Here is a 12,989-nt window from a genome sequence, read left to right on the forward strand (position 1 = left end):
ATGCATCAAGCCTGATAATTAGTTCTCCCCCACCCCACTTCTAAAATGCAAAGCATACTCTCAGCATGCACCCACACGTATCTGCACATGTACATCAAGTCACATCTTACAAATTCCCGAAGTGCACCAGGATTTCACTTCAGACTTGAAAAGGGTCCTCTTTCTGGAAAATGCAGACGACTTAGTAATATGCTTGATCTTAGTTGTGATGCATCACAGCTTGTAATGAGAGGTGCCTGACTAGGGTTTCTTGATAGGAGTAAGTGTGAAACATTATTGAACCCTCTTCCCTGAAGAAACTAAAATGCATTGTGTATATATTTCATAGGAGCAGGGAGTTGCCCCATCATTGTCGGACTCCCAATGAGACCAGTTATCTGCTGCATTCACTGTGCAGGCCAGTTGTCAGAAGGCTGAATGTCCTGGTATTCTTGTCAATATATATATCTTTAATTAAATTATCTCATACTCCATATTCATGCTTAAAAATAAAGTTATGCTGGAAAAGCTATAGTATATAAAAGGCTGATCTGGCAAAGGAGAAGGTAATTTAAGATACAGTTCCTCCTCCCACGTATTAAAAGTTTTCAAATGAATATTAATCAATGCTTTAGAAATGCCACTCATTGTACTGTGGAACACACCTTTTTAAAAGCAATTTATAGGTAATAATTTTTAACTTTCCTTGACTTTGCTGACATATTTTAGCAATGCTCATGATGCATGTCAATCATCTCACTTTTCTAGTGTGAAATGAGAATCTTTGAGCTCATTGGGATAATAATGTTGACTGTACTTCTATGACACCTTTTACCGCAAATAGGATAGAAAAGGGTTATGAAATGGTTTTCAAAAAGGGCAAACCTGGCACATGCTATCATGGTGAGTCCACTGCAGAGGCTAAGTTGCAGGCTCTGAAAGGTGGGGGCCGCATGGCCTTCTGACTCACCAGCTAATCACCTGCTCTCTCTGCAACAGAGAATATCATCCACACTGTTTCCTCAATCTGCAGGTAGGATTTTTATAAAAATCGTTATAACGATTTAATCTCAAGTGTTAAAAAACAACAACAACCCAAAAAAACCTTGGATCTAAAGAACACAGCATACCAAGTATACCATATAAACTTCTTTCCACTATTTGTTTTTTTTTTAAATCACACAGTCAGGGGTGCCTGGCTGGCTTGGTCAGTAGAGCAGGAGACTTGATCTCAGGATCGTGAGTTTAAGCCCCACATATAAAATTAAATTAAAATTAAAAAAAAAAACATACACATACAGTCATGTACATATGAGATCAAGTATATGAAAACCCAATTGATTGAAATCAAGAGAATGGCAAAATTCTCAGCTGCACCAATGTGGCAACCTCCCATCACATGTAGCTATTGTAAATTACATTACATTAAATTAAAATTCAGTTTCTCAGTCACACTAACCTATTTCAAGGGTTCAGTGTGTTCACATATAGCTAGTAACTATGGTATTCAACAACACAGGTAGGAACATTTCTACCACTGCAGATAGTTCTATCAAACAGTGCTGGGGAAGAGAAAATACCTAAAAGACAAATTTTGGTAACCAAAAAAGTTCCCCTTTTAGGCTTGGAATAAAAAATCTACATAAGCACCTTACTGCATTTCATTTTCAAACCATGGATAAGAACTGTTTTGAATGCCAGAATTTACTTCCTGGTAACTGTCCACTGACAATACAACTCAGCAGCACAGTTCTGTGACGTAGAGTTTTGCTTCCCCATGTGCTTCTTTAATTCAAACTGATGTCATGTAACAAAGCTGAAACCATGTAAGCTCCAGCCCATAAATAAATCTCGTGGTCTTATTTGGGAAATTATTTCACAACCAAGGTATACATTTTTTCCTTCCTTCATTCTCATTCCTTCTCCATGATGGTTTCCTAATGTCAGGAGTCTAGCATCTTTGTTAATCTCAGGACTGCAAGGAACCAGATTTGGCTCTAACCAGGCTTCCTACTATTTGCAAGCAGCAGCAATACATAGATTAAGATACTACCCAATAGTACAGAACTGTCTAATGCTTGAAGATGATGCATTCCAACAATAAATTTGTCAGAAATTTCATTACCAAAAATAGGAGCAAATGTAGGCCACCACACTGATGCATCCAGAACACCAATTATAAGGGGAAAGGGGACTTTAGCATAATATATAAAAAGACTAACTGAACTATACAATGCACTAGAAAACCTAAGATCTGGAAGCTCTGGGGCAGAGGAAAAGGAAGTCACCAGTGCTCAAGTCTGAAAGGACTGGGCGCCTCCAGGATGGTCTGCAACGAGGTAGGCTAGGTCAGGTCTGGCCGCTGCTCCTCCTCCCCTGAGTGAGATCCTCCCCTCAAATGAAAATAACCATGCAGCCTTCTGGGGCATTTGCCTAATGTAACTGTTCCCTCTCATGCCAGAAGTGACAACTAGGAATGGTGGATGTCAGTGTTAGCCCTTGGGGTGAGAGAGCAGAAGAAAAGGTCCTGAGAAGCTTCAAGTGTAGGGGTGTCTGTGGGGCAGGGTCACCACGGGGAAGAGAGCCTGGAGGAGAAAAAGATTAACATGAAAGACAAATGAAACCAATTTCCTGATTTTGTTGCACTTGGAACCTATTCAATGATAAGCTGACAAAGGGGGCTGTGTTCTGCAGGAAGTGGTGGTAACACTGGCTTGGCTGATTTAAGAGGTTTGTTTCTTGTCTTAACACAACTGACTTAACTATCAAAGGATGGTACCGTCAGAGTATAGTATGTTCTGAACAAATGAGTTCCAGTGGAATTTTGCAAGGGTTACAACAGCACTACGACAACGGGAGAAAGAAGCAACATGGATGGCAGAACTGAACTTACAAAATCTAAATATTTTCCAGTATCTTGAAATAAAAATCTTTATACATAGCTCAAGAAAATGTTGGAAAGAGACAGACAGAAAAACACTGAGAGAAAAACTGGCAGTCTGATTTTCCCAAAATCATCTGTGCTAAATATAGGCAGCAGCAGAATGAACCACCTAGCCAGGAGGAAGTACCCCCATCTTCGAGTGCTCGTTACTGACAGCTGTGGAAGTGGCCACACAGGATGGCTGTCTCTGTCTAGGACTTGTCTCAAGTTTCACAGTGTCTGATTAACAATCAAGTAATGAGGCTTTCTACCTTGAGGAGAGGTGCTAATTTTAAAAGTGAAGGTGATGCAAATCCACCTACAGAAATATTTAAAATAGAAAGTAAGGGAATAGATGGAATTGGATGGGGACTCTGAGACATTCAGCATTCAAGGGGGTACAAGATACTAAACACATCCCAATGGTCCTTGCTAAGATGAAATGTCACTCTGGTAAGGGTGCCGTGCTGGAAGACAGAGCGGCATGGCTTCTGGTCCAAGTAGAGAGCCTGAGGAGGGACACTGCCCCAGACAGCACTGAGCTCCTCATCTGATTCATGAGGTTAAGAAGGCGCCCTTCCTGCCTCATGGAAACACCATGCTCACAGATGGCCATTAGGGACGACAACAAGCATGTGCCACTATAGGACACACTAACGGAAGCAGCAGCCTCGAGAGGTAACAAAGAGCACGCACACGCTTTGAACCCAGCAGAGAAGAAAAACCTGTAATGTGACCAAAATAGGATGAGGAGTGTGGGAGTTAGGGTGTCACTTTACTTCGTATTTTAGTTTCTGTAAGAGTGAAAAAGAAGAGGAGAAGAGGAAGAAAAAGAAAACTGTTCATCTATGAACGAAGGAGCGTTCCTTCTGTGGTGAAACCACTTTACAAAGGCTTTCAGAAGTTGCTCAGCAAGAGCTGCAGGCTAGAGGACTTGGTTTCTGAATACCGCTGTCCTGTTTCCACAAACCCGTCTCATTTCACTTTCACAAAAACTCCATGACATCAGCAGGACAGATACTCACATTACAAGGAGAAAAACAAGGCCCAGAATGGTGAAGCCTTTTGTCTGCAGCTACAGGATAAGTGTCAAAATCAAGACTCATCAGCTCCTCACACACACTAAGCCCCAGGTTCTATTATTCTGAGTTCTAATTATGTAGAGAATAATAAAACTGTCCAAGGAAGGCGACATTTCTTGATCAATCCCAGGAGGCGAAGTGTCTGCGTGATATTTCCTCAGGTGGGAATGGCCTCCTCAACAATCTGCCTGCTGGCTGTGGCCAAGCAACAAGAAGCGCATGGCCAGGATCGAGCCCGTCCCAGAACCCACTCCAAAGTGAAGCAGCAGGATACCATATTCTCTCTTTTAAGAACAAATGAAAGACAGTTTTGCTTCTTTAATGTTCTGCCTTCCCATCTTCTACTGCCTTCAAGGTGGGCCTCTCAGGCTTTCTCTGACACGCACGTGAGTCTCACTCAGCTCAGCAGAATGTATATTGGAAAAAGGTCCAGAAACTCCACAGTGCCTTTACTTAGCAGTGTAAGGGAGCCCTAGGGCTTTCCTTCTTCAAGTCTGAAACCATGGCTCTTGGACTTGAAAAGAATGCTGAGAACTGGTTAGGCTTCAAGTGACTGAGGCAGAAATATGAAGTGAAAAGAGAAGGTCAATTAAAATTACAGCACAACATATGGTATCTTAGGGTATCTGTCCAACCTTGGAATTCATACAATTACCTCAGGAACTTAATAACAATGATATTCTCTGGCTCTATTCCCAGAGATTCTATATCAAGTGTGGGGTGGGACTTGGAACGTGCATTTTTTCCTAAATATTCTGGGTAATTCTGTTCCAAATAGTCCATAAACCCCAATAGAAAAACAGTCTTGGAATTTTCAAGGAGAAAGCTTAGTTAACTGGAGGGATTCATCACAGAGCCACTGGAGCACTAAACAACCAAGGAGCAACTGCAGATGAGCACCCAGAGCTCATGTGCGCGTTTCACACACAGACAGGTGATTGACCTGACTGAGAAGGCCACCTCAGCGTGCACGTGGCATGATGGAACTGCTTTAGAGGCGTGTGTTCCTGGGTCTGAGATGGGGGTTTTCCACTCCATACGGGATAGACAAAGCATGGTCAGCACACAAAAATGAGGTTGTGTTTACACCACAATTTAAATGGTGAGAAGGAAACTCTGATACAGTGGGGAGACTTTGGAATCAGAAGTCCATTTCCAGCTCTCTCATACGGTGGATTTGTGAAGTCACTTTGCTTCTTTAGCTTCTGACCTCTAATTGGAGGCTACAACCCACCTCAAGAGATGGCTATCAAGAGTGAATGAGCACAATATACCTTAATAAAGCCTTCTATAAACTATAATATATCCAATAAAAAATAAAATGATAAAATTGGAGGTTACTTTCTTAAACACTGATTGCAAGCTTTTTGTGAGAAGTTGGCAAGAATGGCAGATTGGTACAAAGCCCAGTAGCATACCAAGGGAGGTGGGAAACAGCTGACTAGTAAAATCAGGAGAACTCACAGAACATTCTGGAAGAATGCAGGAAAACACTCCTTTCTTCATTGGTGGCAGAGGGTGAGGACGAAAGGAGAGAAGGGTATAGCTTTATTTTACGCAAGCTATCACTAGTAGGACTGTAAAGGGTATTCACTGCACTTGGGTAAAGTCACAGTGAGAGTCCAGCAACTTCCTTCTCAACTACTGCCCACGTTGGGGATGAGGGACTTCTGCTCCAGAACACAGTGATCTTCCGCTGAGAACTCCAATGAGGATTTGGGTGGCTTCTTCAAAGAGAGTTGGGCCAGGAAAAGGCACAGTGGCTCATTTGTGTATCATGGAATCTGGGGCTCAGCTTAGCTGCTTTGGACAAAAGAAGAATATATGCCCTATGAACTTGTCTGTTTTCGAAGGGGGTTATAGTGAGGGATAGAGGGTGCCATTTTTTCACTGCAGTTCACTTTGAAAAATGGCAGTCTTGTTTCAGCTCAATGAGGAGACAAAGAACAGACTCAGTGTGTGAGGAGAAAAAGCCCATCCATGGTGGTCTCATGTGGCGGCGGCAGCAGCAGCAGTTAGCCTGGCTAGAGGATGGGGAAGGAGCCAGTTCAAGCCTGGGACACAGGTGGGAAAATTCTAAAGGAAAGAGGTCATCTAGAATTGCTGATTCCTACAACCTACTTTCCACCCTGAGCTCGTCATTTTTGTCAGAAGCTTTACTATGCTCATATAGGTGCTCTCTTTAAAAGGAAAAAAGTGGGAAGGCTATTTGCTATGCTTAGATATGAAAAAGTTTTTCAATAAAGAGACCACAATTATTTCTTTGATATCCTGACACTCAAGATGTCACACTAACTAATGGGTGGGTCCTTTTATGCCATAATAGAAAACCATCTGGTCACCTTCTGGTTCTACGATGTACACGGCACCATTTATGTGACCAGCACTCCATGGGTGTGACAATGAGATGCATGCCCTATAAGACCTCTTAAAAGGAAATATACCTCATATATAAAAAAAAAGTAACATCTAGTCTTAAAAGGTATATTAGCCATACCCTAGCACACCATGTACAATTACAGAAAAACAAAGGAAATGAGCATGGAAAACATGTGAAGGCCAGAGAGGAGGGGGCAGCAAGAGTATAAATCCAAATGTAATTCAATGAAGGTGAAGAATTCTTGTCCACTCTAGAGGGGAATAGGATATAAAAAGAAACTGAGAATGAAAATAGAGTAGTATGAAAAGAATTTGAACATTACTATGAGAAAGTGAGATATATTTTATTAAGCAGTTCTTTCTGACATCAATTTCCTTATGTGTTAATTACATGGTTGCTACCATTAAAGTAAATAGAGTTGAATATAAGAGAAATCAGGATATCTTAGTGATGTTTCAGAAAACAGAAGAATGGAAGCTTAGCAGGGAAGCCATAAGTAATGTTATACAGAACAAAGTGAATTATAGCTAATATGAGACTCTAAGGCAGGAAAAATAGCATTTGGGCAAGAGCAGGGGCTGAGGAACAGGTGACAGACAGCAGACTAGCTTCTGAAATGCCACAGCAACAGGCTTATTGATGACCTGGCAAGAGGGGGGTCAACTATCTAAACAAAATACTGAGAGTTTTGTTTAAAAAAAAAAAAAAAAGGTGAACAAGGGAAAAAGAGCTATGATCCCTGAACAGCAGAAACACTGAATCCTAACTATGTGAGAAAGGAGTAAGTCAACAAATTAATAGGGTGTATGTGAAAAGAAGAGGCCCCAAGAGGTGGCAGAAAGACAACAAAACTAACTGTACCACGTTCTTAAGAAAATGATATGTCAATTATAGCAGAAACTGGGTAAGTGGCTACAGAGAAAGAATTTTGAAAATGCAAATGTAACAAGTATACAACTTACTGCAAAGCTCAAATATGACACTATATGTGAACCATATGAAACGGTCAAATCCATGCATCTGTCAGGCAGTATGGTTACTGAGGACAATAGCCAGGTCCATGTACCTGTAATCCACACACACACTTAACAGCTTCTAAAACAAGCAGTCTTACTGGTTGCCTAGGAAATCCTGGCAAATGTTGCTAGTAATATGGTGAACAGAACCGCTTGACCTGAATCATAAGCATTTAAGATTTACCTGTTACTCCCTTTGCCAGAGGCTAATAAGGAGAAAAGGAGAAGAGTGATCACAGAGGCCGAAGAGAGGAGGAAAAAGCAAAGGCCATAAGTAATCTATCAGCTGGAGCATCAGCACCTGGACAATTAATATCTGATTGTTTAGGCAAAACAACCACATGCTCATAGTTGACAAGACCCTGTCTTCATGTGCCTCATATTAAGTTACTGAAAGTACATAATTACCTATTTAAGAATATAGAGGAGTTCCTATCAGAAAGAAACTTTAGGTCACTTGAGACTATCAGAAAGTTTATACGTTGTTGGTTAAAACAAAAAAGAAACCGTGTAAATACTTAAGGGAGAAAGAAATACTGGTTAAAAACGATGATCTGTAGAAAGAACTTTGAAATGAAGAGGTTATATGGAATTGTAAGTAATGATGTAATGAACACTGGATGTTATATGCAACTGATGAGTCACTAAATTCTACCCCTGAAACTAATAATACACTATATGTTAACTAAATTGAATTTAAATTAAAAATTTTTTTAAAAAGGATTTATGTGCCTAGTTTTTTAAAACCCCCCCTTTTTTTAAAGAAAAAAAAAAGAGATCACTTTTTAAAAAGTATGTGATTAAGCAAACAATGAGAGAAAGGGACAAACCAAAAAATAGACTCTTAACTATAGAGAACAAATAGATGGTTATATCAGAGAGGGGATGAGTAAAGAGGATTAAGAGGTGAAGAAGATGAAGAATACACTTATCATGCATGATGAGCATTGAGTAATGTGCAGAATTGTTGAATCATTATAGTGTACACTTGAAACTAATAAAACAGTGTATGTTAACTATACTGGAATTAAAATAAAAATTTTAAAAAGTATGTGATTATTTTTACATTTTTCTTGTACATAAAGCTTAAACATTTTCGAGAAATGAGAGAGCTTTTAAAAAAAGCCTTTGGATCAGCAAATTTTGTATGAATGTAACAAAAATAATAACTTAGCTTAAACAGCTTTGGCTAAAAACTCATTAGCCATGTGCATTTTTTCTGTATGTATATCATATGCCAATAAAAAGCTAAAAAAAAAAAAAACACCTCATCAGCTGAAACACAAATGAAACTGTCAAATCCCGAAAAACAAAATGTTTTGACAGGGGTTTTGGAAGAATAGAATACAATGAATACACCAGAATGCTGCTAATGGATAAGCCCATTTCACGAGCCCCAAAATTCTAATACTGCTGGTGATTAGGACTGAAAAATTGAAAAATGATCCTCCTGGGGGCTACAGGTATTCTGTTTCAAGGTGACATTAACAAGAAATAAATGACTTATAAAAAGCAAAATACACACAAGAAAATAATCCCCTTCTCCCATACTAGAAAATGAAAGCTTATTTGTGGATTCATACTGATGGTAATGCTGGCTTTCTCCCAGCATCCCTGGGCCTATCACCCCAGGTCCCCTGAAGAGCACTCCCCTTCCAGATCCACTAGACTCAGCACATTTGGGAATTCCATTCATCTTCGTGGGCAGGGTGGAAACAAGTTTGTTTCTCCTGGTCCTACAAAGAGGACTGCCCTGGACTGAATTAATATCCCCAACTCCCCCAGCAGTCCCATTATATATGGATGCAGATGTCCAGTTTAGTATGCTGGATACAAACAAGATACCCCCAAAATATAACTAAGTCGCAGAACCACATCCACATTGCCCAAATCTCGATAGGAACTAGGATGGCAGGACTTTATCATTTAACCAATCTTCTCTTTAATAACACTGCATATTTGGAGTATGTTTCCCAATAGTAACCTAATTCCTTCAGTGACTTTGCATTTTGTTTGGACTATACTGATGTGACCTAGAGTTCCATCTTTAGCCATAACACACACGTAAGAGAGAAAAGTTGACTAGCGCTGCTGATATTACTTTAATTTATGTAAAAACACTTACCTCTTTGACGCTATGTGTTACTGCCCATATCAGAAAAACTCTTGACATCACCTGGAAAGAAGTCAGGACAACAGAAGATGGAACAATTCCTGAAAGAAATTTTAGGATGGGTAAATAAATGTATATTGTACCAAGTTTCAACACATAATAATTTTCTGAAACATTCAATTTTAATATTTAGATATAAAACTATCTTGAGCAACTGAAACTTACATAAACTGTTTTTTAATACAGTCAATATTAAAAACTTTTTTCCTCCAAAACACTAATATTGCTTTTTTTCCCAAAACAATAACATTGTTAATGGCAACAGCACACCATGGAATCTCAGTACCCTTCTTAAGCCTTTCAAAGTCACTGGCCAAGTGCAATACATTTTACATTTATCGTATAGAGAAAACAAAATCATTGCTTAACCTCTAAAATTAGACACTGACAGGTCATTTTACAATATGGGTTTCAAAAAGGAACAGGCACCCATTGTAGGGATACCAACTGTATTTGTATCTAGCAAATTTCTTATGCATTTCTTATGGTCCTATCTATATTGTATATTGATGTATTACCTAATGGTTAAATTACCTTTCATAATTCACTTGAATATTAAAGTTTACTAGTTTTATAAACCATTCTCGCCTTGTTTATTACAGTAAGCATTGGTACAGTTATCCTCCCAATTTCCTGAAATTGTAACACTGCAATCATCTTTATTTTAGATAATCATTAAGTTCTGCTAAGTTTAAATTTCTTTGGCTTATCCCTTCAATTCGCACAATCACAATCCTTATGTAGAGACTAGCCATCACCATTACAAAAGACTCTTGTCTCCTTTAGGTCACCTGAAACTCAGCAATAAGCCATTATCTGTAAGCCTCAGTTTCTCCTTATAACTTTGTACTGGCAAGGAACTGATCCCAAAGTAGAATCTGGAAGAAACATGGGTATACAATCCAGCAGCTCCTCCACCCCTACCTCTTTGGGTTTCTCTCTCACCTTAATGCTAGCAGCAACTACACTTACCAACATCCTGGATGTTTCAGGTTGCAAGTGGGCCATTCCACACCTGCCAGGAACCCTCACCAGGGCTGCAGATCATCCTTCCACTTTAAAACTAACCTCATCTTCAATACAGCCACTGAACTATCCCAGACCAATTTTCATTCTTCCAAGCCTTCTAAAACACATTCAGACTTCTGAACATGTATGAAACAGACAACTTGTCAAAAGACTGTGTATAAATCAGAGATAAAATTGTCTCTATGGGTGTGCCTACAAAAGGAAATCACTTCCTATCTCATTAAGAAAAAGAGATGTGAGATCCTGTTAAAATGTGTTTCTTGAAGATTTGGGCTTTGAAGAGGGATGGTTTAGTTCCCAAAAGCAAGTAACATGGACATGTCAAGATGTTCAATAAATCTTTGTAGAACAAATGAAATAATAAATATATGGACATGTAGCTCAATGGAACAGAGCTGAGAGTCTAGAAATAAATCCTCACACTTAGAGTTACTTGATTTTCAACAAGGATGCCAAGACAATTAAATGAAAAAGTGACTGTCTTTTCAACAAATGGTGCTGGGACAAGATAGCCGACTACAAAAGAATGGAGTTAGAACACTTCCTTATGGGGTGCCTGGGTGGCTCAGGGGTTGAGCGTCTGCCTTAGACTCAGGTCATGATCCCAGGGTCCTGGGATTGAGTCCCACATTGTGCTCCCTGTGTGGAGCCTGCTTCTCCCTCTGCCTATATCTCTGCTTCTCTCTCTGTCTCTCATGAAAAAATAAACTCTTAAAAAAACAAAACAAAACACTTCCTTATATCATACACAAAAAAATTTTTAAAAAATGGATAAAAAACCCAAATGTAAGAGTTAAGACTATAATACTCTTAGAAAAAAACATAAATGTGAATCTTGTGATCTTGGATTAGACAACGGTTTATTAGCTATGACACTAAAAGCGCAAGAAAAAAAAATAAATTTGACTTCATCAAAATTAAACTTACATGCTTTGAAGGATACCATCAAAAACATGAAAAGGCAATATACGAATAGGAGAAAATATCCATGAACTGTATGTAATAAAGGACTTCTATCCAAAAAAAAAAAAAAGAATTAAAAAAATTTTTTTTGGAGAGGGACTGAGAGAGAGAGGGACAGAGGGAGAGAATCTTAAGTAGGCTCTATGCCCAGCTTGGAGCCTGACACAGACAGGCCTTGATCTCACAATCCTGAGATCATGACCTGAGCTGAAATCAAGAGTTGGATACTTAACCAACTGAGCCACTCAGGTGCCCCTAAAATAAAGAATTCTTACAACTCAATAATAAAAGACAACCCAATTAAAAAATGGGCAAAGAATCTGAATAGACATTTCTCCAAAGAAGATATACAAATGGATAATAAAGACATGTAAAGATGCTCAAATTATTAGTCAACAAAGAAATGCAAATTAAAATCATATAGAGATATACTTCACTGAGATGACTATAATCATTAGACGCATTATTATTTTTTAAAGATTTTACTTATTTACTTGAGAGTGAGAGCATAAGCAGGGGCACGGGGCAGAGAGAGAGAGAGTGAGAGGCAGACTCTCTGCTGAGCAGGGAGCCTGATGTGGGACTTGATCCCACCCAGGGCCCTGGGATCATGACCTGAGCCTAAGGCAGACACTCAACTGACTGAGCTACCCAGATGCCCCATCATCAGATACATTATTACAGACAATAAGTGCTGGCAAGGATGTGGTGATATTGGAGCTCTCATACATTGCTGTTAGGATTATAAAATGGTGTAGCTACTGTCTGAGAGGACCTCAAAATGTTAAATATGGAACTACCATATGATCCAGCAATTCTACTCCTAGGTATATATGTACCTAAGAAAAATAAAAACATATGCCCACACAAGCACTAGTAGTGAAAGTTCATAGTGGCATTCATATTAGCCCCAAACTGGAAACAATCAAAATGTCCAACAGACAAATGGATAAATAGAATGTGGTGTACCTACACAATGGAACATTAGAAATAAAAGTAAATAAAAGTAAAAAGTAATGAATAATAAAAAGAAATGAAGTACTGATACATACTATAATATTCATGAACTTTGAAAACATGGAGATTGAAGAAGCTGGTGACAAAAGATCACATGTTACATAATTCAGTTTATAGAAAAGTCCAGAATAGACAAACTATAGAGACAGAAAGTAGATTAGTGGTTACCTGGGGCTAGAAGAAGAGGAGGGAAGTGGGAATGACTGCTAATGGGTATTAGGTTTCTTTATGGGGTGATGAAAATGTTCTAAAATGGACTGTGATGATGGCTGCACAACTCTGAATACTGAATTATATACTCTAAATGGGTGAATTGCTTATGTGAATTATATGTGAGTAAAGCTTTTATTAAAAAAAAAAATAGGGTGCCTGGGTGACTCAGGCAGTTAAGTCTCTGCCTTTGGCTCAGGTCATGATCTCGGGGTTT

At 39.0% G+C, this 12,989-nt stretch overlaps 1 protein-coding gene across 1 annotated transcript in view; it reads right to left on the reverse strand.

Moving 5' to 3' along the window:
• Positions 1-12,989, reverse strand: part of HACD2 (3-hydroxyacyl-CoA dehydratase 2) — a 112,910-nt gene that overhangs the window by 27,396 nt on the left and 72,525 nt on the right. Inside the window, exon 4 of the mRNA XM_072725257.1 lies at positions 9,506-9,594. Coding sequence (XP_072581358.1) covers positions 9,506-9,594 — 89 coding nt within the window. The remainder of the gene's footprint in view (positions 1-9,505; positions 9,595-12,989) is intronic.

Source organism: Vulpes vulpes, chromosome 1, assembly GCF_048418805.1.
Source record: "Vulpes vulpes isolate BD-2025 chromosome 1, VulVul3, whole genome shotgun sequence".
Taxonomy (NCBI): domain Eukaryota; kingdom Metazoa; phylum Chordata; class Mammalia; order Carnivora; family Canidae; genus Vulpes; species Vulpes vulpes.